The sequence below is a fragment of the Durio zibethinus genome, chromosome 12 (genome assembly GCF_047325235.1).
Source record: "Durio zibethinus cultivar Kanyao isolate XHJ-2024 chromosome 12, ASM4732523v1, whole genome shotgun sequence".
Classification (NCBI taxonomy): Eukaryota; Viridiplantae; Streptophyta; class Magnoliopsida; order Malvales; family Malvaceae; genus Durio; species Durio zibethinus.
The window spans coordinates 18,862,898-18,888,185 of NC_143173.1; the positions used below are offsets into that span (position 1 = coordinate 18,862,898).

Genomic DNA, 25,288 nt, shown 5'->3' on the forward strand with positions numbered 1-25,288 from the left:
GTTGATTATTATTTGCTCCCGTATAATACACAGTAAGCTATATTCAAACCTTAATTACTCTAACCTACTCCATTATATGATCTGATGCTTATTCTGATTATATCATTATTATTATTTTACAGTCGTCATTGGGTGCTTATTATGATTGACACAAAATCATTAATGCCATACCTTCTTAATTCAGTTAATCCAATAGGGATGCCTAACCCCGATATTGAAACTTTTATAAAGAGGTATTACAGTACTTTATTATATTATATATTTTCTATTTCTTCATATTGTAAATTTTATTTATGTTCTCACTATTTTTTTATCTTTTCAATTTAGGATAATATCTGCATTCAATAAGAAGATAAAGAAAGCAAAATGGGTGTCACTATCGGTAAATGACAAATTTATTCTTTTAATGTTGAGTTTGTATGGATAACTATTTTCTAAACAGACTCAATTTAATTTTTAGGTATCTCGTTAACCCAGTAATACTGAATGTGGATATTATGTCATTCGTTTTATGCGAGAGATTGTGTTACATGATTTTATGACCACACCATTCAAGGTTAGTATAAATTTTATAAACTCATTATATATTCAAAAAAATAAAATGGTACATTATGTTCTCATTTCTTAACATTTACTTCTAATATTTTTTTTAGTAGGAGGGTAAAGAAAGCTTCACAATAAATGAGGTGAATGAAGTCTATAAAGAATGGTGTGATTATGTATTGTCATTTATCAATGTTGATAAACCTTCAGGTTAGACATTATTGGTTGATTGTAAATATATATGGAACAAATTGTTATAATATTTTTAACATGCAATGTTGAATGGAAACTTTAAGTTTGTACATTGGGGGTATTGGTTTAATATTATTGTTATACTTAATATGAATACACTATGTGTAATTATTAAATTACTGAGTATGATTATTTCAGAAGAGTATAATATGACAAAGTTATTAGTAATAATTTTGGATGTGTGGTAAATTTTTTGGAATACAACTATGTTCATTATACAAATTCCAAAATGTAATTCATATAGATATATAAACCAAATGTTTTCTGGGCATAAATATACAACTAACAGCAAATGTTTTTCGGGGCATAAACATACAACTGATTTCACATATAAAGTATCAATTATGTTTTTTTTATGGGGTTAATGAAGGCGTTTCTAGCAAGAAAACACTTTTATTCACCCCAACAGAAAACATTAAAAAGCGTTTTTTACCAAAATCACCTTCAGTAATTCTCCCAGAAAATTATTGTCAGGAATATTAAAGGCATTTTAGGCATAAAAATGCTTTCATTAATACCAAATAAAAATAAATCAAATGGATTATGAAGGGCATTTTCCTACGGGCGACACCTTCAATAATCCCAACTAAATGTTTATGAAGTCGTTTTTGGATATAGCCGCCTTCAATAATCCAACCATTAAAAATTACCTCACGAATATTAAAGACATTTCAAGCCAAGTACACCTTCAACCATCCAAGTTTTGTGTATGGAATATTGAAGGCATTTATTATAAAATCGCCTTTAACAATCCAAAAAAATTTACTGCTTGGATTATAAAAGACGAGTTGGGCCAAAAACGTCTTTAATAATTGACCCCATATTTTTTCTAATTTTTATTAAGGGCGTCTCTCAACGAAAAACAGCTTCAATATTCTATGCTAAATTTTTTTAAAGCAATTGGTAAAGGCATTTATGCCAAGAAAACGCGTAGAATAATCAATAACAAATAATGTGTGCCTAAACCCAAAAAAAGCCTGAAAGATGGATCGAACTAACAATCTTATGGTAATTAAACATCCGTACGATCCAAATAATTTGATAAGCTTAATATTCAATGGGGTTTTGAAGAAAATAAATTTAATAAGCCTGGGGTCTAAATATTAAAGGCGTTTCTTGTAGACAACACCTTCTTTAAAATCATACAATTTTTTATGATATGATTATTGAAGGCGTTTTTTGTCAAAAATATGCCTTAACTATTCATCGAAACTTTTAATAAAAAATATTCAAGGCATTTTAGTCGAGAAGCGTCTCTAAAATCAAGTATTTGGTGGCGTTTATAAGTAACAATGCCGCTATTTGAATATTTAGTGACTTTTGGATAATAAACGAATGAAGTTTTTTAAAAACATGGAAGCTAGTGGCATTTGTAAGTGAAAGGCCGCTACAAAACTGCCACTAATAAGTCATTTTGTTGTAGTGATACTTACTTGTTAAGCAGAAGCAAAAGTGAAAACCTATCTTAAACTACTGGTCATTAAATAAGATCATAATATGAAAATTGTTCATATCCACAGCGTAAGTTCTTCAAACCGAATGTAAAAATTTCTCACTAAGAGTTATTCAATACCTGCCGGATTGCTCTCTCTACTTTTGTTAAAGCCTTTTTGTTCTTGATGTTGTGAAGAAAATAATTTTTCTCTAGCTTAGGGAAATGGCTGAATGTATTATGCATTAACAAAACAAAAAAAAAAAAAAGTTGGGCGGCCTTCCATTTCTTTTATTGGTTTGTAAACTGCTTATGGCATTTTTTTCATAACAATGTTAGAAAATATGTGAAAGAAGAAAAAATAAATTGAAAAAATATTATTTTGCTAAAGAATAAAACTGTAATAACAATAAAATGTATCTTTAAAAATGTTATAAACAAAAAAAGTTTATATGTCAAGTGGAAATTGTTTAAGAAAAAGTAGTTCCTTTCTTAAAGTTCCCCATGTGATTTAGAATACATTACACTGTGAGATAAGAAATTCACATGGCAATAATTAACTATTCTGTAGTTTATCACAGTATGACCAAATCAGGTATACTGTTGAATAACCTAACTTAATTCTCTCTGCAATTTAAAACTAAGTTTCTTGTTTCTTTTGTAGGTAGAATTCACAATTATTTACAGAAGAAGTTAAAGTTAACTTGAGGAGTGGAGTAATTGGTAGAGAGAATTTGGAAGCGAAAATGGCATTTGCAGCTTCTGTGTAGTGAACTCCATCCCAGCTTATGAACTGAGATCCTTCATTGCAGACAGTGTGACCAGTCCGACCACAATTGATATTGGCATTGTAGTTGTATGGCGGCCCCCCATTGCCACAACATGCCATTAATGGACTTTGAAAGCCTGTCAATTAAAACAGTTCATCAACATGAGATATCCCCTTAAGGTTATAACTAAAGTACATGAAACAGAACTGATCAGAACTGAGACCATTCCATAATTTGGGGCATTGGCAATGAGATCATACTTGATGGAATACATGTCGACATAGACAATGGTGGCATTAATTAGTTGAGGTCTCAGTTGTTCACATAAAACACGCAACTGTGCATTAAATGCTTTTGCAGCATTGTTGAGAGGCTGAAGGCAGCCATGCTCATCACGTTCACTAGCATTTTGGCCATGCACAGCAAGTTTTTGAGGCAAACATCCAAATGGCCCAGTGTTGTGTACCCAGAAATTCTTCCCTCCCCTATTATATATATTCTGTATTTAAGATTGGAAAAAAGGTTACAGATCTTAGCTAGACACATGAAACAAGACATTGGGTTTCATTATTTTGAAGATTGAAGGCTCATCCAAATAGCATATTTGATTTCAGTGATGAAAGAAGGGATTTTATCAATAACTTGCGAATAGGTAAGGTAATCAAACGATCCAGCTAAATCATTCTGTCTAATGTCTATGACGATAGGCATGCTTGGACCAGCAAATGTGGAAAATGCCCTTCTAGTACTATGACGATATTTTCTTGAACACTCAATCCTCAGTTCAAATTAACGTACACAAACCATTGGAGTTAGACCCAGAACTTCTAACGTACTAACAATTTTTTATCAATTAATTTGTAAGCCATGTGATGTATGGATTAATTTTATTTATTAATTAAAATATTTTAAATTTATAAAATTATTAATTAAAATTTATTACTACAAATAAATTAAAAAGATTATATTAAAATATTTATCAACAATTAAATATCAATTTAAAATAAAATATTTATGTAATCAATACATAAAAAAATTACTTTGGATTCAAAAGAAATTTCCTTGGAATATATTTGATTCCCACTTTTAAATATATGTGATTCCAAAATCAATAATTAGTGTAAGAGACCTATTTAAATTACAAAAATATATACAAATCTACTTAAGTTACAAAACAGTAAAAAATAATCTAGAAATTCTTGAATTGAAAAATATTTATTGACTAAGCAAAACTTACTATCATTACCTTCATGAAAAATAATATTTTGTGACTTAATATTCATATGTATAATTCATGCTATCACTTTTTTTACTTGAGAAAAAATGTGTTAATATAAAATTTAAATAAATTTTAAATCTAAATTGGTTTTTCATTTAAATTTTAAAAGTTTTTGGATAATTAAATAAACTTTAAAATATATTTTTTGATAGAGAGTCTAAACTTAAAAATATCTTATATATAATTATAAAGAGAAATTTTAGTAATTTTCTTATGTGTCAAAAACAAAAATTATCTATGTAAGCATTCACATTAGCAAACCTTATCTGGTAACTATGTATGTTGTAATATAATATATATACTAAACTATAACTCATGCGATGCATGAAATAATTTTACTTATTTAATATAAATATATTTATGATTTTTAGTTCAATCAAATGTTCCAATAAAAAATTCAATCAATGCATATTCAAAAAAAATTTTGAAGTGCCTAATTATAATATATAAAAAATTATAAATAAAATTTTGTTATAATATTACAGTTATTCACAACAAATTCTCATATCTTAAAAAAAAAAAAAGAAGAGATAATTACATCACAGATAATACTATCAAATAAATCATTCTCAATCATTCAACAAAGAATCATAAATTTTAGGGTGCCTAGAGAAAATTTTCGAAAGTGTCTAGGAGAAAATAAACCTTCAAATTTTTTTATTCGACATCAAACTCAATTATTTATACTTGAACCCAAATTCGACCTCGAATTTATATATATATAAAAAAATAGTAATTTTTTATTAAAATAATAAAATATATATTAAAATATATAAATTCGATTAAGACTCAATTTGGATAGATGATGAAATTGGATTTGGTAAGATAATAATGGAGGTAAGACTGATTACTATAGCAATGAGATTAAAATCAGCGATGAGATATTTATTTTGATGCAAAAACAATAGTGATGATGAAATAAATTGTAATAAAAAAAAAACCATTAAGGATATTAAATTAAAAGTTGTATAAAAATGTTAAATTATTTAACATTCATAAAATATATTTATTATATAAAATTATTTAGTAATATTAAATAATAAATTTGATTTAATATATTAAATTTAAAAAATAATAAATTTTATTTTGAGTTTTTAAAACATTTTAAAAAATTTTAAAAGTTTTTATAATTTTTAAATTTTTTTAAAAATTTTTTTGTATTTTTTAGAATTTTTTAATTTTTAAAAATTTTTAAAATTTTTTAAAGTTATTTTTGAAAATTTCTTTTTATACTAATATGATATTGATGATATCGCATTAATTAGATTTTTTTGACACATATCAATATTTTATTAAATAATCATATCATTTCAGTAAAATTGATTAATAACGTTAATCTTAAATATTAAAATAATAAAAAATAAAAATTTAGGTATCAATTGGATAATTTTATTATTTTTAAGTATCAAATTAACAAAAAAAATATGTAATTCAGACCATTTTTATGTTTAACCCAAAAATAAAAGTAACGTTCCAATGATACCCCACTTGACTTTCAGTGAAAGATGAAAGAATCTCATGCCATCATCAAAGCAAAAGAGGCGCGTAGAAAACAGAAGGTTGTAGGCCATACCGTCTTATATGCTTTCGACGCCAACATTAGTTTCTGTCTCCATGGTGCCTTTTGATGTGTTGATTATTCATAGGCTAATGGGAAATGGAAATTGCAATTTTCATCAAATAAAAGATTGAATCGGCAAATAAATATTATTTTTATTTTTTGTTATATCATTATATTATATTAGATTATCAAATTTATCTATTAGATCTTGGACATTGGAAGCGGAAATATTAAATACGAAAGGCTTCGATTTTTTGTGAGTTGGATAAGTAACGAAGATGGAGACATGAGCACTCACCAGAAAGTTACTTTCAAGTTTGATTCCAAACAAAAAATAGTATAAAAATAAAAGTAACTTTGAATTTTTTTTCCAACAATAATAGCTGTCAACAGAAAAGCAGAGAGGGGAGGGCCCCTTTTTTTGGTTTTTTGTTTTTATTTTGTTAGTACATGTTTGTCTTGATCTTATTTTGTTTATTTCATTTTGTTTCAGAAATAAAGATAGAGAAATGATGAATAATGGAGTCCAACCCTTTCGACCTTAATGAATGCATTTTAAAATATATTTAAAAATAAAAAATTAATTAAAATTATAATTAAAAAAATAGGTTGATAGTGGTGTTAAGTTTGTTGTAGTCATGTAACCTTTTTAGATTTTTAGGTGTTGTCCAACCTAACTAAAATCGACGTTGCTTAGGAGGTAACCCAAGTTTCATTATCATTGTTGATGCTTTTGTTATTTGTTTTCTTTATTTTGTTAGAAAAGGTTTACCTTGATTTTACTTTATTTGTTTGATTTTGTTTTAGGAATAAAGATAGAGAAATGATGAATAATGGAGCCCAGCCCATTCGACCTCAATGAATACATTTTAAAATATATTTACAAATAAAAAATTAATTAAAATTATAATTAAAAAGTAGGTTGATGCTGATGTTAAGTGTGTTGTAGTCACATAACCTTTTTAGATCTTTAGGTGTTGTCCAGCTTGACTAAAATAAAGATAGAGAAATGATGAATAATGGAGCCTAGCCCATTCGACCTCAATGAATACATTTTAAAATATATTTAAAAATAAAAAATTAATTAAAATTATAATTAAAAAAATAGGTTGATAGTGGTGTTAAGTGTATTGTATTCACATAACCTTTTTAGATCTTTAGGTGTTGTCCAGCTTGACTAAAACCGGCGTTGCTTGGGAGGTAACCCAAGTTTCATTATCATTGTTGATGCTTTTGTTATTTGTTTTCTTTATTTTGTTAGAAAAGGTTTACCTTGATTTTACTTTATTTGTTTGATTTTGTTTTAGAAATAAAGATAGAGAAATGATGAATAATGGAGTCCAGCCCATTCAACCTCAATGAAACAAAGATAGGGGAGTTTGCCTTGACCTTAAACTTTTGATTATTTTGAACTATTATGTAATTCATGTGTAGGGGAGGGAAAACAATTTTGATTATTTTGTGCTGAAATAGTTTTTGACACTTTTCAAAAGATTCCCCTAAAATCTTTGTTTTCAAACAAAGTTGTTATGACTTTTATCATCACGTTGCAATCTTAGTTGACTTTTTACAAGTATTCATAAGTAACTTATATATGACCTTGAGACAAGTATAAGCATAGTAAAAACATGAAATGAAATCATGGGTATACTATTTGTGGAATTGTGAATTATCATATTGATCTTTGACATGCATGAGTCTTGGTAAAAAGTTATACGACTATAAAATTGTATATAGAATTAAGGCATAAGCATGACTCTAGAATTTGCCTACTCACCTTTGAGGTTAAATCTCGGGCTATACTTGACTTAAGAATGATTTAGACCATCTTTAGACCATTTATGCCTTTTTGAAGCCCATCATGAATATATCATCTTTAGTACCTTTACTTTGAGCCTAATAAATCTTTTTTCTTATGGATTTATCCATATCCAATAAGCATAAGCCTTTTTCTTATGAATTACCTATTTTTCTTACCTAACCCATGTTGCCTACGCATGTTAGGGACAAGATAAGATAACAAATCATATTAGGAAGGTAGGAAGGCATAAGGAAGAAAAAAGAAGTGAAAAAGCCTAGAAGGCTATATGAAAAAAAAATGCCTCAACCTTGTCAAAGTTCTCAAGTCTAAGTTTAAGTAAGCAAAGGGTTTTATGCCTAAAATTTTTTTTCCTACCTTAACCCAAGCCTTACATTACAACCCAATAAAGACCTATTGATTTTGAGTCAAGTATGTTAGCTTACATTAGTAAAGAGAGAATGAGGAAAGTAAACATATGAAGTATGCTTTATCTATGATTCAATATGTGATGGCATAGTTTACATATTTATTGCTTAGGTTGCACGCATAAACTAGAGATAAATTGATTTCACATGTATGAAAGTGGCAACCACTTATGATTAAGTTTTATGTCTAACTATGTTTGCAACTATCTTGACATTATACTATAGTGCATTATTGATAACTTGTGAAATTTTGATTGTGAGTACATCTATGTGATTGTTGGCATTAATAACTTGAAGATTTTATTTAAGGACAAGCAAAAAGATAAGTGTGGGGGTGTGATAACCTTATGATTTATAGATATTTATAAATCATTGAGAGTTAAAGTTTTAAAATTTTCTTGAATTTTGCTCAATAATGATGTAAATTGGTGATGTTCAAGTTTGCATAAAGAAATTTATTACTTTGAACATCAACACCAAATCCCATGCAACCCATGCAAATGTGGCAAGGTGAGGTCATGAATGCAAAGGTATGATCCATGCAAAGGTGACACGCAAGTCCAGCCCATCAAGAATCAAAATCAAGAATCCCTAGATTTAAAAAATATTTGGCCAATTGCTAGAATGAATGCAAGAATAATTCTGGTGATTTCATAATGCAAGGTGAGGTCATGAATGCAAAGGTGACAAGCAAGTTCAGCCCATCAAAATCAAAATCAAGTTCAATGAATACTCTCTCTCTCTCTCTCTCTCTCTCTCTCTCTCTCTCTCTCTCTCTCTCTCTCTCTCTCTCTCTCTCTCTCTCTCTCTCTCTCTCTCTCTCTCTCTCTCTCTCTTCCACAGTTGCAAACTTATTTATTCTTCTAGCGTTTATTGCACTTATTTATTTTTGGCTAAAATCAACTTTTGGGGCTGAACTTTGCACAAGTTTTACTTTTAATTAGGATCTCATGTTATATCAATAACAATTCAAAACACCAAGATTTAACTTTAATTAGGATCTCATGATACTCATTGTATAGTGTGTTGTGATTAATAATGGTTTGGTTTTTATTGTCAAATTTTTTGGCTTTTGCTGCTTTTTTTTTTTATAAGATATATGTGTATGGCATCTTTGATGCTTTACTTGAGTTTTCTTGACTATCATCTATTTTATTAAATGATCTTAGCCAAGAAAAGAAAACTCTACCTGGCACTTATTTGTCCCATACATACTTTGGAAATATATTTCGTAAAAAGGGATTATCTTTTTTTTTAATACGTAATATCCAATTAAATCATCGGATTTTACTCCAAAATGTAAATAAATATTGAATCTTTTATTGTATAAAATTAAGACTATAAACTTTTATTTAATTATAATTATACTTATTAAATCTTAAAAATAATAAATAATGTCCAATTGATAGAATTTTCAAAATAACATTTTCTCAAATATTTGTCATTCAAAGCTCAAAATAAATCTAAGTATTTTTTACAAATTAAATTATCTAACTTAAAAAATTAACAAAAAATTTATTTTATATTGTCAAGATTCTAATTATAATAAAATAAAAAATTTCATGCAATAAAATATCATAAACTTATTTCTATTTTTAAGTAAAGTTAGATGATATATTTGGGCATTATTCTTTTTTTTTTTTAAAGACTATCTTGAATCAAGAAATTGGGTAGAAAGCAAATTTGATAGTGAGAAAGAGAGTAGTGATACTGACAAGAATAAATCATGCGTTGCCAAAATGAGAGCCCACTGCAGCTAAGGAACAGAGAAGGTAGAAGGGACAGTTGAAAAACAGCATTATATTCGGTTTTAGCGACTGGTAACTGATGGAGCATATCCAAAGCAACATCTGATGAAAAGAAGATATTAAAAAGAAAAAAAAAAAACCTTATATACGCCGTCACAAAATATGAGATGTTATTCCACTGATTCAGTTTTTTGGGAATTAACATAATAATTTAACGTGGTTTAATTATAATTACGAAATTTCAATTGAAATCAAATTAATTAATAAAAAATTAAATTTATCTAATTAAAATATTTAAATAAAATTTATTTATTTATTTATTATGAGTAAGGATTTTACGATTATAATTAAACCACGTCTAAAATAACTTTCACAAAGGGAGTGTATAAGTTAAAAACTCCACAAGATATGTTAAATAAGAAAGAAAGGGGTTTTATTAGTTTTTACCAAACAATTTGCTTCGAATACACAGACCGACGACCAAGGCTGCATGAATTTGATTTTCTGGTGAGAGTAGATATGCTAGTGTAGTCTCGTTATAAAGGCAGTGAGTCATATCTTTATGGCCCCTATCACATGCGAAAATAATTGGAATAAGCCCATTGTTATCTGGAAAAGTAAGCAATTCCTTGTTCTTTCCGATCAAGCATTCGGCAATCTTGGGACCGGAGGAATCTTGTGCTTTCACGTCTTCTTCTGACATGTGGCGCAGCAATGCATTAACTATTTCCAAGTTACCTGCCGTGACTGCTAAATGAATCGGCCTGCGGACAGTGGAAATAAATACGTCGGTGTTGACTAAATGCGGTTCGCCGTCGAGAGACGATTTGTAGCTTTCAAGTCATTTCTGTTAATAGACTTGATCAAGACCAAAATGTCAGTGCGTTCAACAACCGCAGCCACTGTCACCAATTATGACATAATCAGTTTACGGACGGACTCACGTGTATATATATAGGGCGTCCATTTTCACCCTAAAGTTTGAAAAATAAAACAATTCAAAAAATATCTCCGAAATTTTCTCTTGAATATTTTTTCGATCAATAAAATTAATAAATTCATCAAAAATTGAAAAATAAAACAATTGGAAAAATACTCCAAAATTTTGTCTTGAATATCTTTTTATTATTAATAATTATATATATACATATTATAAATACATACTTTTAAAAAAATCTTGAATTCACCACTGATTTATTTAGAAGAAGGAGAGTATGTCTTGTTATTTAAATGTTATTTAAAATAATTACATATTTTGTATAATATCTTTAAAAATATTATGCTTTTATAGCCAAACACGGTCCCCTTTTTTTGCTTTTGAAAATAAATAATTAACAACAAAAGCCTTAAGTAAAAAGTAAATTGCATTCCTTATCCCCAAAATTCGAATTGAATATTTTTTAATCCTTAGAGTTTTAAAGTTACTTATGAATCATTACTAAATGGTTCACCTGGGGATTTTCTTTTAATTTTTATAAAATAATTTTAAAATTTTATCTTTTAAAATTATTGGACTTTTGAGATTAAAAAAATATAAAAATCTTATATCTAAGAGTTTTTTATATTGTTATTTTAGTTGTTATTGTTGTTAATTTTTTTCTTTTGAAATTTATTAAAAATTCTCAAATTTAGTGTCTTTAGTTTTTTAATTTACTTTTTCATTTTCATGAGACATTTTTTTTTTGAAAAAATATTTAAATTCTATATTGGTAATTTTTTAATGAAAATTTTTTTAATTTTCGTTTAGGTTTTTTAGTTGATTTTTATGTAGGTTATTTTTTCAAATAATTAATGCTTTAATTACATTTTTTTATATCTTAATATGTGATTGAGATTTAATATGTTGGCTAATCTTAGAAATTTTAAGATTGACTTCTTCATTGATGAGTTGAATATATTTTTTTAGGATTTTTGTACGAGAAATTATCAAATATATTGTTCGTATAGTTTTTTAAGTCCACAAGCAAATTTAAAGGGGTAACACATATCCTTTAGGCGTTTCTTAAAATTTAAAAAAAAAAAAAACCTAACTAAAAAAAGAAGTGAGACATGTAAATAAGGTATTTCCTTCCTCCTATTTTAATGTCTTTCTTTTTTTTTTTTTACTCGTATTAAAATAGAAGTTTTGATTTTTGTGTATTTAATACTATAAATACAATTTTTTATAATATGAATGTGAACCATATTTTTATTTTAAAAAGTAAAACATAAAAAATAAATTTAAATATAAAAAATAACAGTATAAGGTCTTTAAAAATGAAAAAAAAAATGATTTAAAGACATTAAAAAAAGAGGGTGGACATTTAAAATTGGATAGATAAAGTACTTTTATTACATTGCCTTATTAAAAAGACTTCTATTATAAATAAAAAGCTTTTAAATTTATATAAAAAAAAGAATATAATCATTTTTGTCAACCTAACGGTTAATTGTCATCACCATTTGATTTTTTTTTTGTATAAAGGAGATCGCAGCTTAAATATATAAAAAAAGATTATAAATATTGATATTTAAAATTTAAATTTATTGAATATCATATCATAAAAATAACTATATCAATTAACTAATTTAAATACCGAATTCTCAACATTTGATGCAATGAAAATACTTATCAATGAATTTTGTAGGTATTATTATGCATTAGAAGCAACAAATAGTTTTTTTTTTCTTTTTTACATTATAAGAAGCTAACGTTGACCAAACTGATAATATTATAGAAGCTAACGATTGAAGCATCCCAAAAGCCCAAAAGATTAAAAAAAAAAAATGAAGAGGAAAAGTTAGACACTTAATAAAGTTGGTGTTATAAGAGTGTTATGTAAGAGGATTACACTTTTATAACAATAATGCACCCAGAATCCTATTTATCATATATTAAGGCTTAGGAAAGGGTTGCTTGGGCTTGACTCAAGTCCAAGTCTACTTTTAATAAATAATAATTAAAAATTGTATCTCTTTTGTCCAAGTTAAACTATTACAGTAATTTTTTGGTCAAAATTTTTTAATTTTGATTTCTATTAGTTTAAATATTTTAATTAATTAAATTTTTAAAAATATATTTAAAAATCATTTTATTCAAAATTTTTAACATATTTTTTTATAATTTTATCAATAATAAATAAAAAATAATAAGATATAGAAGTTGAAAAAATTTGATCAACAAATATAAAAACGTGACAGTTTTGTTGAGAGGAGAGAGCAGTGAATAGTAACATGGATTGTTCTAACACAAAAATGGAATTAGGAGAATTACACTTCGATGTTATGGAATGAAAATAATATAATGTCCGGTGGTTTTATCTAAATCAAATACAGTTTGGTGTAACATGAATAATGTACATATTTAAATGTAACGATATATTATTATGGAAACAAAAATGCCCTTAATTCTTGGTTGAAAACTTGTCTGTGAGAACTACCCCCAAAGAACCGTCAGTTCTCAGCTACCACTATACCACCACCATCAGTCCCCAAAAGCCACCAATTATACCATAAAAACCACCAAGCACCGCCTAGTCACCCACCTAAACAATTCATTCTCAAAACGACTAACTGGCCTTAAACTACTCATTTTTCTTGAATTTCCAAGAAAAGATACATTCTTTCCTAGCTCTCAATTTCTTATTTTTTTTCCTTAGGTTTTTTAATCATGTTTCTTTTCTTTTAAAAAAGAGAGAGGGTTTTTCAGAGAGAGAGAGAGAGAGAGGGAATTAACCTGATTCCATTCTTGTATTTGTGTCAGATTTAGGCGACATTAGACGTATTTCGGTCGAATCGCTCAAAGAATCTATAGCAGTAGTCATTTCGATAATATAAAAAAGCATGTTTGGAGCACATGAAATTTGAATAGCTTGTAAAGCACTCATGTTTCTTTTTTTCTTAACAATAGAGGGGGTTTCTCAAAAAAAAAAAAAAAAGAAGGGAGAGAGAGGGAATTAACCTGATTCCGTTCTTGTATTTGAATCAGACTTAGGCGACTGTTGGCATATTTCATCCGACGTGTTTGAAGCATCTATAGCAGTAGTCATGTCGGCAATATAAGAAAGCATGTTTGGAGCATATGAAATTTGAATAGCATTTAAAGCACCCATGTTTCTTTGCTTTTAACAAGAGAGAGAGAGTTTCTCAAAAAAAAAAAAAAAAAAAAGAGAGAGAGAATTAGCCTGATTCCGTTCTTGTATCTGTATCAGACTTAGGCGACACCAGGCGTATTTCGGTCGAACCGCTCGAAGAATCTATAGTAGTAGTCATTTCGATAATATAAGAAAGCATGTTTGGAGCACATGAAATTTAAATAGCTTGAAGCACTCATGTTTCTTTTCTTTTAAGAAGAGAGAGGGTTTCTCAAAAAAAAAAAAAAAGAATGAGAAAAAGAAAGAGAGAGAGAGGGAATTAACCTGATTCCGTTTTTGTATCTGTATCAGACATAGGCGGCTGTTGGCACATTTCGGCCAAAGTGTTCCAAGCATCTTTAGCTGTAGTGGCCTCGTTAATGTACGAGAGTATGTTTGGAGCACATGAAATTTGAATAGCATGTAAAGCACTCAAATTCCTTTTCAAATCAGCCTCATCACCAATTTCTTCATGTTTTGGAGGTTCTGAAGTTTGTTCCACAACGTCCCACAGATCTCGAATCATCAAATAGTTCCTTATGCAAGCTTTCCAGTTTGCATAGTTCCCATGTCCTATAAGAACTTCGCCAACAATTGCACTCGAACAAATATTATGAGCATCCATCTTTCAACTTCAAACAAATGAAAGAATTACTGAATCAAAGTGATTAATTTAACTAAAATGAATATAAACATCTGAAATACAAATTTGCCCCAAGCACCAAAATTGAATTTTTTTTTTTTAATTTCCTACAAATGTATATGGAATTCATGAAACTGTTAAAAGTTAAAATACTCAACTTACAGGAATAAATAAAATGAATGTTGCTACTCTGCTTGAAGTTGCCAAGATTAAGACTCGATAACCGTTGTTTTGGCTCTACTGCAAGTGGTGAACCCTGAAACGTGTTACTGTAGTCCTTAATGTGCTACTGTAATCATCCAGTTTCATAATGAATAAAACCTTGCCTTACAAACAAGAAAATTGCAGACAATTAGTTTATATGTTAAATATATTTACTTTTAGTTTACTACTTGTATTATTTTATGCTCTTATTGTGTGACCCCAGCTGTCACGTTCTGGCTTATCATGTGAACAGCGATATTAATATATTAATATAATGTGAATGCTAACAAAAAAGATTACAACGCAGACGACATATTCTAACTAAGATTAAGAAATCGCCGTATAATATTGAATTTTATTTTTAATAATAAAATATTTTTAACAAAATTTAAATTTTAAAAAAGACTTTGCCAAGACTTTCGAGCTTCAAGAACTCGTGATTAAATTTTAAAGAAGACTTTGCAAAGACTTTCGAATTTCAACAATTCAGCAGCTTCCCACCCGACTTTTATTTGGAGTTGGATTACAATATTTCTCAACAATGAAAATAAAATATATTACGAATATATTTAAAATAAGATACTAACGAACTTAAAGTTTCTATATTATTTAAGAGGTGATTTTTAAAAAGGTTGAGAATAAAACATAAAATATGACGTAAAAATTATACTATGTAGCAAAAAATGTACACATATGTCATGTTGAAAGAAATAATTATTTGTTTTTTATAAAATTTATACTAAAATAAATATTTTTAATATGAAATTTATAATAACTAAACAAATGATTTTAATTTATAAAATAGAAAGAAATATGATAAAAAAAGAATAATAAGAGAGAAGTATAACCAGATTTGATAGAAAAGTCCAAGTGTCACAGACTTAAGGAAGAGTCATGAATCTCACATCGAACATAATAGAAGAGTCACTAGGGTATAAAAGGGTTCATTCCATCTCTTTCTTATGAGACGTCTTTTGTAGGACAAAACTGTAAGGTCAAAGGGGGCCAAAGCGGATAATACCTCACAAGGGTGTGAACCGTGGCGGTTAGATTGATCTGGGACGTCGGATGAGTGAATACTCGGGTTTCGGAGAGGCGCGAGTTTGGAGCTTAAGTCTCGACCTGTGACAAGTGGTATCAGAGCCAGCCCTAAACCGTTCAATCAACGTCAAGCACCTCGAGAGAGGTAGGCAGGGTGGCCAGCCTCCATGATGAGGGCGTCACGAGGTTGGGTGAAGGAGAATGTCACGGACCTAAGAAAGAGTCTTGAATCCCACATCGAACATAATAAGAGGGTCACTGGGGTATAAAAGGGTTCACACCATCTCTTCCTTGTGAGGCGCCTTTTGTAGAACAAAATCGTGAAGCTAAGGGGGGCCAGAGCAGACAATACCTCACAAGGGTGTGAACCGTGACGGTTAGATTGATCTGGAACGCCGGATGAGTGAATGCCTGGGTCCTGGAGTCACGCGAGTTCAGAGCTTAAGTCTCGACCCGTGACATAAGAACCTATCTTGATATGTGCATCTATAATTTTAAAATATTTAATTAAGATTATCTTCATTTTTTATCATAGAATTTATCTTTTGTAAGATAAATTTTCGTGCTTAACATACATACGAATATAATTATATACACTTATTTGTTAAGCAGAAGTGAAAGTGAAAACTTATCTTGAACTACTGGTCATTAAATAAGATTATAATATGGAAATTGTTCATATCCACGGCGTAAGTCTTTCAAACCAAATGTAAAAATTTCTTACTAAGAGTTGTTCAATATATGCTCAATTGCTCTCTCTACTTTTGTTAAAACCTTTTTGTTCTTGATGTTATGAAGAAAACAATTTTTCTCTAGCTCTAGTAAATGGCTGAATGTATTATGCATTAACAAAACAAAAAAAAAAGTTGGGCGGACTTCCATTTCTTTTATTGGTTTGTAAACTGCTTATGGCATTTCTTTTCATAAAAATGTTAGAAAATATGTGAAAGAAGAAAAAATAAATTGAAAAATATTATTTTTCATAAGAATAAAAATGTAATAACAATAAAATGTATCTTAAAAGAAGTTATAAACAAAAAAAATACAATAGTAATAAAATATACCTTGAAAAAAATTATTAAAAAAATAAAATAAAATGATGTATAAAATATTATATTTGTAGTCTCTATTTTTATAAAAATTCTTTAGTGACAATAAGGATTGAATAGATAATTTTTAAATTAATTTTTTAAATTATAAAATGGATATAATAAGTGATAAAGATAATATTAAATTTTTTGCATTTATTTGAAATATAAATTTAATAATTAGAGTTTAAATAGATATTTTATTATTTAAAAATTTAAGATAATTTTTAATATCTTATATAAATTTTTTAAAAAGATAATTTTGAAAATCAAGTAAAAAAAGATTGTTGAAAGATTTTAATAATTAAATAATTTTTTAAATAAAGTTATTTGATAAACAACTACAATTATTTATTAAAAAATAAAATCTATATTTCATATTTTTAATTTTAAAATATATATATCTAAATTGATTTTATTTTTAATTATAATTTAAATAATTTTAATATTTAAATAAATTTAAAATGATCTAATTTATAATTAAAAGAAACTATCTTATTTTTTTAAAAATATTTTATATATCATTTAAAAGAATTATCCGTATAAATATTTATGTGATAAATTTATTTGTATATGTTATTATATATATATATATATATAGATATATATTAGATGACACGAGAATTTCAGCACCAGACTGCAATTGAAACTGGTCCAAAGCCCTGATAACCAAGTTTTGAATTTTGTTTGTTTTAACCAATAGATATAAATTCAAAGCCAACAAAACATGATTTTGAATTATGAGGCGGTAAGCATGCTTGGACCACCAAATGTGGAAAATGCCCTTCTAGTACTATGACGATATTTTTTGAAACACTCAATCCTCTGTTCAAATTTAGGGGTGAGCATATATCAGTTTTAACCGATTTATCCGACCGAAATTATGAAATATGGTCATTTCAGTTCGGTTTAATTGGTTTTCGATTGTAATCGATTTTAAGATCGGTTAAATTAGTTAAATCGGTCGGTTATCGATTTTTAAAATTGATAACCGAATTAATCGATCTTATAATAACTAAAGGTAAATATGTAAATTCTCTTTAAAAAAACCTAAATTTAACTTACCTTTTTTATAACTCATCCAGTCCACCCAGTCGTTTCCCCTTTCTGCTCTTTGTTCTTCCTCTGTTGCAGCTTACTGTGTTCTGCCCTTTGCAGTTTGCTCTCCTTCAATCTCCTGCATCTTTGCCTCCCTCTTACTCTCTTGCTTGGCTACTTGCCTCATAATCTTTTGCTCCCTCTAATTTGCTACACAAGATCCACAGTTGTAGAGATCAAATTGCCCAAGACGCCATCGTAAGTTCTTAAATCTTAATAACCTTTATTTTTTCTTTTAACGTGATGTTTAGAGCTGTATTTTTTCTGTATGTTTTAAGCTAAAGCATAACCCAAACAGCCAAACCTTAGCCCCAAGGTGTGCTCACGGTAATATTTTTTTTGCTAGTATTTTTCAGTAGCTTTTATTGTTTACTTGTTTAGAGTGATTCGATAGATGGACACTATCTCTAGCCTAGAAGGAATAGGTCTAGGACTTTCAGTGGCTTGTTTACTCCTCCAATTGATTGACTAGGTTTTGGAATAAAAGGATCAAAAGTTAAAACCTTCCATGCCCCATGTTGGATTTACAGTATCTGTAGCAAGCTGTGAAAATACTCCTTTTAATCGAGGAAAGCACTTTAACTTATAAAAATGAAGGGAGCAAGATTTTTAATAACAGTTTCTGCCAGTTTTGACTTGCTTTGCTAAATTACCAAAAGAAAGCAACAACTATTCGGACTAAGACGATGTGGACAGTGGACTCAAGAAAAAGTAAAAGAAAATGCTATTTCTAGCATGAAGGCCGACTGGGGAAACCAATTAATGTGTGGTGAAGCGCACCTTTTTCAGATTGATGAATTTTATCTGCTGATTTAGTTAAGTCTATTCCCCAAGCAAAATTCAAGCTCTGCAATTATAAGGATACTGCAAATGCAGCTAGAGACCAGGCAACAAATGCTACTCAATCAGCTCAAGAGTCTGCTCAGCAAAGACAGCAGTAGACTACTGGTTTCCTGCAGCAGACTGCTGGTTTCCTACATCTACTGGTTTTTTTGCAATAGATTACTGGTTTCCTGCAGTAGACTGCTGGTTTTCTGCAGCAGATTACTGGTTTCCTGCAGCAGACTGCTGGTTTCCTACAGCAGATTACTGGTTTCCTACGTCTGTTGATTTTTTACAGCAGATTACTAGTTTCTTATAGCAGACTGTTGGTTTCCTGCAGCAGACTACTGGTTTCCTTTAGCAGGTTTTTTCTTTATCTGTCATTCTCTTTCATCAATTCTTTTGCCTTTCAATAATAATAATACCTCATTTTAGGGTACATTAAATAGACAATTGATAAAGTTTACGTTATTTTAAGCTTTGGTTAGGAAACTAATGAAATAGGAATTTGTACTGTTGCAAACTGGAGAGCAAATGAAGGGCATGGCTCAGGGTGCTGTGGAAAGTGTGAAGAACACACTTGGAATGAATGAGAAGAAATAAAATCAAAGGATTGATGAGATCATTTGGTTATGAAATGAGATGCAGCTTTAATAAATGCAGATTTTGTTGCTTTCTTTTGGTAATTTAGGGATGACTGATGGTATGACAACATGGTAATGATGTGGACTAAGACGATTCAAGAATGGTCCCACAACTCACAAGCGAAAGACAGAAATAGTTTAAGTGATTTACACCTTGAAGTAGAGTGTGTAAATACTGGATGTATACATAGAGAAATAAATTTAAAACACAACTATTTGGGAATAAAGAATTTAAAGAAATCTATTGTCAGAGATCTAGCACTTTTAAGTTTTAACTTTCTTACTAGATCTAGCAACTAATTAATCTAAATTATGCTAGATACTTAAATTAAAAGTTAAAATAAATTAGCCTAAACTATGCTAGACACTTACATTGTTTGTTGATAAAATAAGCAACTAATATATAGTTTGATTAACAAACTATTTCATTATTTGAATATCCAATGTGTTCAATAATTGTGTGAATATTACTTTATTATTTTTTCATTATTTGAATATAATTTTATTTTTATTTATTATTTTAATATAATTTAATTATTTTTTTTTTGTTTGGATATAATTTGATCACTTGCTTTTTTTTTTTAAGATGTCAAATAAAGTGAATGATATGATTTTGGATTCTACAACTAATCAAACACAATTGACCTCTCAACTTCCTGCATATGATGAGGTAACAAAAAGTGCAACTGTAAATTCCAAAGTGATGAGACGAACATCTAAGTCATGGTCAGAGGTATGGGACCACTTTACTAAATTTGTTAATGAGGAAGGTAATCGTAAAGCTAGGTGTAATTATTGTGACAGAGAATTTTTTACTGATCCTAAAAAGAATGGAACCACTGCTTTAAAGAATCATATGAATTCTTGTAAAAAGGTTCCTCGTGTTAGTGGGGATGATGGTACTCAAACAGAATTGGTGTTGTCGTCAGGAGGTGTGGAATCTTTAGGCACTTGGAAATTTAATCAAGATGCTGTTAGAAAAGCTGTAGCTAAAGTGATCATTCTGAATGAGTTACCATTTAGATTTGTGGAATCGGAAGGATTTAGGCATTGTATGTCAGTTGCATGTCCTAGATTTCGTGTACCATCACGATAGACAGTTGCTAGGGATTGCTATCAGCTTTATATTGATGAAAAGACTCATTTGAAGTAATTCATGAAATCATCTTTTACAAGAGTATCTCTTACCACTGATACATGGACCTCATTACAAAGGGTCAATTATATGTGTCTTACGGCTCACTTCATAGACAAAGATTGGAAACTAAACAAAAAGATATTAAATTTTTGTCCCATTTCTAGTCACAAAGGTGAAGCTATTGGTAAGGTGGTTGAAAAATGTTTGCGTGATTGGGGGATTGATAAGATTTTTACTGTTACAGTTGATAATGCTAGTTCTAATGATGTTGCAATTGCATATTTAAGGAAAAAATTTAACAATGCTGAAACTAGTATTTTGGGAGGCAAATATCTTTATTTGAGATGCATTGCACATATTGTTAATCTTATTGTTTGTGATGGATTGAAGGAAATGAATGAAACAATTGCTCGTGTTAGAGGGGCAATAAGATATGTGAGACAATCACCTTCCAGGTTAGCTAAGTTTAAAGAGTGTATTGTGAATGAACATATTCAAAGTAAAAGTTTATTGTGTTTGGATGTTAGCACTAGATGAAATTCTACTTATTTGATGTTGGATGCAGCTCAAAAGTTTGAAAGGGCATTTGATGCATTTGATGATGTTGATCCTTATTATAAAAGTGAGCTTTTGATGGGAGATGGGGTACCCGATCAAAATGATTGGGCAATTGTTAGGAAGTTTTGCCTTTTCTTGCAACAATTTTATGATCTCACCGTGAAAGTTTCAGGTACTTCTTACGTCACATCTAATACTTTTCTTGATGATATATGTGATGTTTATTCCACTTTGCGAGAATGGCAATTAAATCCTGATGTTGAGTTGAATGCAATGGCAAAGAGAATGAAGGATAAATATGATAAGTATTGGGAAAATATAGAGAAGATGAATATGTTGGTTTATATTGCTTCTCTTCTTGATCCTTCAAAAAAGTTTTCTTTTGTTGAATATTGCTTCATGAAAATGTTCTTTTGATGAAGCTTCATTGATGATTAAAAAAGTACAACAAGCAATAAAAGACTTATTTAATGAATACAAAAGAATGTTAGAACCTCAGTTTGAGCAAGTTGGTGAAAGTAGTCAAGTGAGCCAAATGTCACAGCTCACCGATGATGAAAGTGGAAATGGAACGACAAAAAAAAAAAGGAAAGCTTTAAGTCCAAGTACAAGAGGTATAGGATTGAACATGGCAAAGATGAACATAAATCAGAATTGGCTAAATATTTGAGTGAGGAGCCTGATGATGATGATAGTGATGACTTTGATGTTTTAATTTGGTGGAAACTTAATAGCCATAGGTTTCCTATCCTTTCCCATCTAGCTCGTGATGTGTTAGCAATTCCTATATCCACAGTTGCTTCCAAATATGTTTTTAGCACTGGTGGTCGTGTGTTTGATGCATATAGGAGTTCTTTAACTCCTAAAATTATGCAAGCCCTTATTTGTGCTCAAGATTGGTTACGTAGATCTTCTAATCTTGATTCATTTCAACCTGAAGATGATTTGATACAGCTTGACAAAATAGATTTAGGTAATATTTTATTTATACTATCATTTATTTTTTAAGGATTATTATTTTTTATTTTTTTATTTGTTTAAAGCTTACTTTTGTTATTTTTTGTTTATATATTTTTAGATTTGTCAAAAATTGCCTTAGATCCAGTAATTGATTAAAACAAAGGTGCATGGACCTTTTGAGGTAATTTCATTATTAATTTCTATGAATATTTACATTTAAAAAATATTTATTGTATTCATTGACAACTAATTAAGGTTTTAATCTTTTTAACATTTTAGGAAAAAATGAAGGATGTGCACCAAAGTTATGGGGTTCATGTATGAAGAATGCTGTTAGAACTTGGAATGTCTTTTAATTAGCTTGTTTTATGTTTTTTTATGAACTTTTATATCCATTTGTCAACTCGGAGTGTTCTTGTCTTGTTTTATGTTTTGTATGAGTTGTTAACTCAATTTGTCAACTTAAAATGTCTTTTATGTTTTGCACCAAAGTTATGAGATGCATATTTGCTTGATTTGCTTTTTTAAGTTGTCTTGTTGATCTTTGAAAACTTGTTTATGTGTTGAAATGACAATTATTATGTATTGATGGCTTTGTTGGTTATTTGATATATGTTAAAGTAATACTTTTTAAAACTTATTATTTAATTTATTTTGATTAAATAAGTTTAAATGAGTATTTATTTGTCTTTTTTCTTGTAAAATATTGTAGAAATTATTAAATTCTTTAGTGATTTAGTTTGAATGGTATGTTAATTTGAGTTTTATTATATTAAATTTGTAGCTAAATAATTATTCAAAATAAGAGAAAAAATAATGAAAAATTCGGTTATTTAACCGAATTAACCAAATCAAACCGATTTTTGATCGGTTCGATTAAATCGGTTAGTTAAAATTTTGTTGGTCGGTTCGGTTACTGATAAAATAAAATCGGTTAATTCGGTTATTGATTTTTTCAGACTGAATTAACCAAATTAACCGACTGCACACCCCTATTCAAATTAACGTACTAACACCGTTGGAGTTAGACCCAGAACTTCTAACGTACTTAAAATTTTTTATCAATTAATTTGTAAGCCATGTGATGTATGGATTAATTTTATTTATTAATTAAAATATTTTAAATTTATAAAATTATTAATTACAATTTACTACTACAAATAAATTAAAAAGATTATATTAAAATATTTATCAACAATTAAATATCAATTTACAATAAAATATTTTGTAATCAATACATAAAAAAATTACTTTGGATTCAAAAGAAATTTCCTTGGAATATATTTGATTCCCACTTTTAAAAATATGTGATTCAAAAATCAATAATTAGTGTAAGAGACCTATTTAAATTACAAAATTATATACAAATCTACTTAAGTTACAAAACAGTAAAAAATAATCTAGAAATTCTTGAATTAAAAAATATTTATTGACTAAGCAAAACTCACTATCATTACCTTCATGAAAAATAATATTTTGTGACTTAATATTCATATGTATAATTCATGTTATCACTTTTTTTACTTGAGAAAAAATGTGTTAATATAAAATTTAAATAAATTTTAAATCTAAATTGGTTTTTCATTTAAAATTTAAAAGTTTTGGATAATTAAATAAATTTTAAAATATATTTTTTGATAAAGAGTCTAAAATTTAAAATATATTATATATCATTATAAAGAGAAATTTTAGCATTTTTCTTATGTGTCAAAAACAAAAATTATCTATGTAAGCATTCATATCAACAAACTTTATCTCGTAACTATGTATATTGTAATATAATATATATACTAACTTATAACTCATGCGATACACGAAACAATTTTACTTAATATGAATATATTTATGATTTTTAGTTCAATCAAATGTTCCAATAAAAAATTCAATCAATGACATATTCAAAAAAAAATTTTGAAGTGCCTAATTATAATATATAAAAAATTATAAATAATATTTTTAAATAATATTTCCTTATAATATTACAATTGTTCACAACAAATTCTCGTATCTTAAAAAAATAAAAGAGATAATTACATCACAGATAATACTATCAAATATATCATTCTCAATCATTCAACAAAGAATCATAAAATTTTAGGGTGTCTAGAGAAAATTTTTGAAAGTCTCTAGGAGAAAATAAACTTTCAAATTTTTTTATTCGACATCAAACTCAATTATTTATACTCAAACCGAAATTCGACCTCGAATTGATATATGTATATATATAAGGAAAATAATAATTTTTTATTAAAATAATAAAAATATATTAAAATATATAAGTTCGATTAAGATTCAATTTGGATAGGTGGTGAAATTGGTTTCGGTAAGATAATAATGGAGGTAAGACTAATTACTATAGTAATGAGATATATATTTTTATGCAAAAACAGCAGTGATGATGAAATAAATCATAATAAAAAAACCATTAAGGATATTAAATTAAAAGTTGTATAAAAATGTTAAATTATTTAACATTCATAAAATATGTTTATTATATAAAATTATTTATTAATATTAAATAACAAATTTGATTTATTATATTAAATTTTAAAAATAATAAATTTTATTTTGAGTTTTTAAAACATTTTAAAAAATTTTAAAAGTTTTTATAATTTTATAATTTTTTTATTTTTTTAAAATTTTTTGAATTTTTAAAAACTTTTAAAATTTTTTATAATTTTTTAAAGTTATTTTTGAAAATTTCTTTTTATGCTAATGTGATATTGATGATATGATACTGATTAAATTTTTTAACACATCAATATTTTATTAAATATTTATATCATATTAGTAAAATTGACTAATAACGTTAATCTCAAATATTAAAATAATAAAAAATTAAAAATTTAAGTATCAATTTGATAATTTTATTATTTTTAAGTATCAAATTAATAAAAAAAATACATAATTCAGATCATTTTTATGTTTAACCCAAAAATAAAAGTAACGTTCCAATGATACCCCACTTCATTTTCAGTGAAAGATGAAAGAATATCCTGCCATCATCAAAGCAAAAGAGGCGTAGAAAAAAGAAGGTTGTAGGCCGTACCGTCTTATATGCTTTCGGTGCCAACATTATTTCCCGTCTCCATGGTGCCGTTTGATGTGTTGATTATTCATAGGCTAATGGGAAATGAAAATTGCAACTTTCAACAAAGAAAAGATTGAA

General features: G+C 27.9%; 1 protein-coding gene and 1 pseudogene across 2 annotated transcripts; both read right to left on the bottom strand.

Moving 5' to 3' along the window:
- Positions 1 to 2,867: 2,867 nt before the first annotated feature.
- On the bottom strand, positions 2,868 to 10,514 carry LOC149515842 (GDSL esterase/lipase LIP-4 pseudogene; annotated as a pseudogene).
- LOC149515843 (uncharacterized) lies at positions 10,144 to 14,958 on the bottom strand. 2 transcript variants are annotated; one of them, XM_089740959.1, is made up of 6 exons: positions 14,729 to 14,958; positions 14,209 to 14,555; positions 13,975 to 14,046; positions 13,752 to 13,823; positions 13,527 to 13,598; positions 10,144 to 10,713 (listed from the first exon to the last, which is right to left on the bottom strand). In XM_089740959.1, exons 2-6 carry the CDS (start codon positions 14,546 to 14,548, stop codon positions 10,610 to 10,612), a joined length of 660 nt encoding a protein of 219 aa, XP_089597085.1. In that variant the 5' UTR covers positions 14,549 to 14,555; positions 14,729 to 14,958; the 3' UTR covers positions 10,144 to 10,609. The 2 variants fall into 2 exon arrangements, with proteins under 2 accessions (XP_089597085.1, XP_089597086.1); XM_089740960.1 differs by lacking the exon at positions 13,527 to 13,598 and having other exon boundaries at positions 14,729 to 14,952.
- Positions 14,959 to 25,288: the final 10,330 nt, after the last annotated feature.